At 43.6% G+C, this 6,000-nt stretch overlaps 1 protein-coding gene across 1 annotated transcript in view; it reads right to left on the bottom strand.

Annotated features, from left to right (window-relative positions):
- The window catches only part of LOC115117511 (mediator of RNA polymerase II transcription subunit 13-like), a 126,180-nt gene that overhangs the window by 100,473 nt on the left and 19,707 nt on the right, over positions 1 to 6,000 (bottom strand). Inside the window, 1 exon segment of the mRNA XM_065017465.1 lies at positions 110 to 347. Within this exon segment, the coding sequence (XP_064873537.1) occupies positions 110 to 347 (238 nt within the window).

The following is a 6,000-nucleotide window of genomic DNA, read 5'->3' as shown; positions in this document are numbered from 1 at the left end:
CTACACAACAAACAATACTAAACATAAAATCTCAGATTCTGTCACAATTCCTAACACGTATAGACCCAGAAGATGAGCAGCTCTCAGCAGCGGGAGGGGGGGGGCTCACCTTCCAGCTCGTGATGGATGACGTCAGAGAGGTTGGGCTCGTCGCCCCACCAGAAGATCCACAGCTCCTTGGCGTCAGGCTTGACTTTGCGGCGCCACACACACAGGAGGTTGGCCTGCACGCAGCGTATGAAGCTGCGCAGCACCGGGTCGTCCTGGGCTGGTGCCGAGATCACTGGCCCGTACTCGCCCCCTCCGCGGAAGCTGTAGCACCTCCACTTGATGCCCGTCAGCTCTGCCTGGAGCAGAAGAGAAAGAGTGTGTTATTATTACTTCTGTACACTGTAATTAGGATCAATAAAGTCCATTGAATTACAATACACAAAGAGAGACAGAGTGTTATTATATTAGTATACTGTAACCTGGAGCTCTATGGCATTCCTGCTAACAGGGCTGATTTCTGCCTTGTAACCGGGAATAAATCCACTGCTACTAGGCAGTGCTGTAACTGTTCTACTCATATCAATCATATTGTCTTCACCATAGCTGTTGTAAAATGAATATACTCTATAGTATGACACCCGAATAGGCATGTGTGAGAAAGAGAGAAAAGGAGAGAGGGAGGGAGAGATTAAGAGAGAGCAACAGAGAAAAAGAAAGGAAGACAAGGAGCGAGAGAAGAAGGGGGAGAAATTGTGTCAGGGTCAATCACTGGAGCACAGTCAGTGTCTGACATCTTCTCAATTTCATTTGATGGAATGTAACACGTTTATGTTGCCTATCAGAGGGCTGGTGGAGTGAGGCAGTCAACCTTGTCAAATAGGACGTTTGTTCAATCTATCGATGAGCAGTAAAAAGGACAACCCCACTGCACCGGGGAGAGGGATCTTTAAACAGACGCGAAGACACACCAAGGACACAGAGGATAGATTTTCTCAGACAGGAAAACAGTCTGGCCAGGGTGGAATATTGCCGTCATGTGTACAGATTCCGTCGTTTCACTTCTGTGGGTTTTATTTATATACAATAAACAACGGACAGTTGATCCGCATTAGGAAATGATGGTTGAAAACCGTTAAGTCTCTCTCCACAAGAGACATTGATTTAGCTTTTGAATGCAACTCAATATCACAGAGTCTTCAAATTAGGCTCCAGTGTGGGTGTCTATGAAGAACAAGGCTAAGAATGAACATCTTACAAAGGCTGCGTTCAATACCCACTGAGGCTGATTTGGCAGGATAAGGGAGACCTCTCGGAGAGTCACGCTGCCAGGGCTAGGCTCCTCTCCTGTGTTCAGCCAGCTGTGAGGGCCTAGCTTGGCACGCCGTCCTGGCTGGCACCATGCCACCCCTCGCCAACTTTCAGAAAATAATACTGTCTGTCCCATTGGAGCTTGATGGAAGAACAGGCTACAAGGAAACACGCAGCAAAATAGGGCACCTTGCTGGAAAAATAGATCTCAATGTGCTTAGGTGGTTGGAAAGATGGGGTGGAGGGTCCCAGCTTTAAAGAAGGGCATGTGTGTGTTTGTGTGTGTGAGGGGGTAGAGGGGTCAGAATCTCACTCCTGCCAACATGTGACCACCATGAGCCTAGGGGAAGGGACGTTCCCTCCTGCAGCTGCTACACTGTGTGTGTGTGTGTGTGTGTGTGTGTGTGTGTGTGTGTGTGTGTGTGTGTGTGTGTGTGTGTGTGTGTGTGTGTGTGTGTGTGTGTGTGTGTGTGTGTGTGTGTGTGTGTGTGTGTGTGTAATTGTCTTTCTGTAGTCTGTACAGTATAGCATACAAGTGTTTTTGGTGGAACAGCCCCTGTGAAAAATATGCCTCGTAATTACAAGGCCACTCTTCCATAATGACAGAGTGTGTGTAATCTGAGATATAAACATTGGCAAGTCGATAATCTGGCCTAAAAATAGGCCCGGATGTGCTTCTTTCAAAGCAAAGGAGCAGACATCCACCATCCGCTGGAGTCACTCTGTGTGAATGTGAAAACCTTAGACACAGAATCTGACAGGGGTCACTTCTAAACCTGAAACAGGTTCACTGGGAGGTCATGTAAGGTGTCTGTATGGCTGAGACTGCACTGTACCCCCCTTAGCATCACTAAGGTAGTTGGACTCTGTAGCTACATTCAAATTACCGTATCAATTACCCTCATGACCCCATTGAAACTCCTGCTATAGGCTAATACATTAGCACAGTAGGGGACAGTGGGGTAAATTGAGCCAAATGGGTAAATTGAGCCACCCTGGTCTGTAGGAAACCATACGCAAAATGAACTGTATCATTTGACCAAATATCTAGGAAAAGTTGATAATTTCATGGAGTCTGTGAAGGAAGAAACCACACGGAAACAGTGGAAGGCAAGTTAGGTCCAAAAAAGTATTTTTGCATTTATTGTGTTAGAGGTTTCATGATGCTTGTTTCTGAACCAAAGTAGATAGTTTAAGATTGTTTTATACATCAGTTGGAGTCTATATAAGCTTCAATATGAGGTCCTAAGCCTAGCATGAAAGTGAATCCTTATAGGTGTGTGGACTAATATAAAGTACCAGTCAAAAGTTTGGACACACCTACTCACTCAAGGGTTTTTCTTTATTTTTCAGATTTTTAACATTGTAGAATAATAGTGAAGACATCAAAACTATGAAATAACACATATGGAATAATGTAGAAACCAAAAAAGTGTAAAAACAAATCAAAATATATTTTATATTTGAGATTCTTCAAAGTAGCCACCCTTTGCCTTGATGACAACCAGCTTCATGAGGAATGCTTTTCCAACAGTCTTGAAGGAGTTCCCACACAAATGCTGAGCACTTGTTGGCTGCTTTTCCTTCACTTTGCAGTCCAACTCATCCCAAACCATCTCAATTGGGTTGAGGTCGAGTGATTGTGGAGGCCAGGTCATCTGACACAGCACCATCACTCTCCTTCTTGGTCAAATAGCCCTTACACAGCATGGAGGTGTGTTGGGTCATTGTCCTGTTGAAAAACAAATGATAGTCCCACTAAGCTCAAACCTGGTGGGATGGTGTATCGCTGCAGAATGCTGTGGTAGCCATGCTGGGTAACTGTGCCTTGAATTCTAAATAAATCACAGACAGTGTGGGAACCACACATGCGGAGATCATCCATTCACCTACCCTGTGTCTCACAGAGATACGGCCCAAAATCTCAAATTTGGACTCATCAGACCAAAGGACAGATTTACACCGGTCTAATGTCCAGTTCTCGTGTTTTCTGGCACAAGCAATTCTGTTATTCGTATTGGTGTCCTTTAGTAGTGGTTTCTTTGCAGCAATTCGACCATGAAGGCCTGATTCACGCATGAAGGCCTGTGTCTCCTCTGAACGGTTGATGTTGAGATGTGTCTGTTACTTGAACTCCGTGAAGCATTCATTTTGGGCCGCAATCTGAGGCTGGTAACTCTAATGAACTTATCCTCTGCAGCAGAGGTAACTATGGGTCTTCCTTTCTTGTGGCGGTCCTCATGAGAGCCAGTTTCATCATAGCGCTTGATGGTTTTTGAGACTGCACTTGAAGCAACTTTCAAAGTTCTTGACATTTTCCGAATTGACTGACCTTCATGTCTTAAAGTAATGATGGACTGTTGTTTCTCTTTGCTTATTTGAGCTGTTCTTGCCAGAATATGGACTTGGTCTTAGGGCTATCTTTCTGTATACCACCCCTACCTTGTCACAACACAACGGAATGGCTCAAACGCATTAAGAAGGAAAGAAATTCCACAAATGAGCTTTTAACAATGCACACCTGTTAATTGAAAAGCATTCCAGGTGACTACCTCATAAAGCTGGTTGAGAGAATGCCAAGAGTGTGTAATGCTGACATCAAGGCAAAGGGTGGCTACTTTGAAGAATCTCAAATCTGTTTGTTTAACACTTCTTTGGTTATTACATGATTCCATATGTGTTATTTCATAGTTTTCATGTCTTCACTATTATTCCACAATGTAGAAAACCGTTTAAAAAAATAAAGAAAACCCCTAGAATGAGTAGGTGTGTCCAAACTTTTGATTGGTACTTTAGTCCAAATGTTTGTCTTGGAGTAAATTGAGCCAATGGCCATGTGGTAAGTCTTTTGCAAAGAGACAACTTTTTTTAGACAAGCTATGTTTTCAAAACCGTAATGTTTACATGATTATTTCCAGGGAAACACAATAACCTGAAATATATGTAGATATCTTTGTTAGAAAGAATACTATATTTCTCTTTACGGAGTGATGCTGAATATTTAAACAATGTCTCAACTTACCCCACTCTCCACTCCACTCCTCTCCTCTCCTCTACCACACACACACACACACACACACACACACACACACACACACTGAGTATACCAAACATTAGGAACACCTTCCAAATATTGAGTTGAAGCATGGACTCTACAAGGTGTTGAAAGCGTTCCACAGGGATGCTGGCCCATGTTGACTCCAATGCTTCGAACAGTTGTGTCAAGTTAGCTGGATGTCTTTTAGGTGGTGGACCATTCTTGATACACATAGGAAACCGTTGATTGTGAAAAATCCAGCAGCATTGCAGTTCTTGACACCCTGTGCCTGGCACCTACTACCATACTCCGTTCAAAGGCACTTCAATATTTTGTCTTGCCCATTCACCCTCTCTATGACACATACACAATCCATGTATCCATTGTCTCAAGGCTTAAAAATCATTCTTTAACCTTTCTCCTTCCCTTCATCTACACTGATTGAAGTGGACTTAACAAGTGACATCAATAAGGGAGTAGGTGATCTTAATGTTTTGTTTACTCAGTGTATACACACACCAGAGCTGTGATGCAGATTAAGGGTGTTTAAAAGCAATGCCTCGCTTCCAAAGGCCCAATTTCTGGTTGTCGGTCGGCAAGAGTAATGTTATCCAGTGATAACAGGAGTGATGTGTTAATGAGGTGTGTGTGTGCAGGCCCAGGGCAGGTTTCTGTGTAACCTGGGAGCCAAGGAGCAGCTGCTCTATCTACCGCTAGTCTAGAAGGTCTGAAACTACTCCCAGTTGACCATAGGCACAGATCTAAGATCAGCTGAAATCAACTAACCCTGTAGGGGCCAACCTACTGTTGTCTATACTACAAGTCATTAGTGAACAATGGGTGAGTCCCAGTTACCCATAGGCATATATCTAGGATCAGCATAACCTCCCCAAATCCTGGTCTTTACTAATAGTGTGAAAATGCCAAACTGACCTTAGATCAGTGTCTAAGGAACCCCTCAGATCAGTGTCTAAGGAACCCCTCATCTCACTTTGACTCACGCCCGGTCATGACAACCCAGACAGAGCTAGTGAGAGGGCCAGTGCCGTTTTATCCCTCATAATACGAGGGAACACAAATCACTCATAACACCCGGAAACAACCTGAGTTTCTTCCACTCCACTGCCAGTCAGCTAGATTGTATTTGTTTAACATGGCTAATAAAAACAGCACTGTTTCAAGCACCTTGTTCACCGGCCCTTACTTCTCCCATCTCTGAATGAACCAAACGCAAAAAACAGGGATTTTCCTTCAGTCACAGGAAGAATTCGGAGGTCTGACCTTCCTCTAACCTCCACTATCTCACTTTTCTCTTCTCTTGCACTCAATCTCTCGCTTATCTGTGTGGCAGGGCTGCTTTTGTATTATAGACCCTGTGATTGACAACAGCAACAAGTGAGAAGCGCGATCTCTCCCCGATCTGTAGAGAAGAAGAGATTAATCTAACTGTGAGCTTTCAGTGGATACAGTTGAAGTCGGAAGTTTACATACACTTAGGTTGCAGTCATTAAAACTAGTTTCTCAACCGCTCCACAAATGTCTTGTTAACAAACTATAGTTTTGGCAAGTCGGATAGGACATCTACTTTGTGCATGACACAAGTTATTTTTTCCAACAATTGTTTACAGACAGATAATTTCACTTACAATTCATTGTATCACAAT

This window comes from Oncorhynchus nerka, linkage group LG4, assembly GCF_034236695.1.
Source record: "Oncorhynchus nerka isolate Pitt River linkage group LG4, Oner_Uvic_2.0, whole genome shotgun sequence".
Classification (NCBI taxonomy): domain Eukaryota; kingdom Metazoa; phylum Chordata; class Actinopteri; order Salmoniformes; family Salmonidae; genus Oncorhynchus; species Oncorhynchus nerka.
The sequence above is the reverse complement of the archived record's forward strand: the minus strand, read 5'-3'. Positions and strand labels throughout refer to the sequence as shown.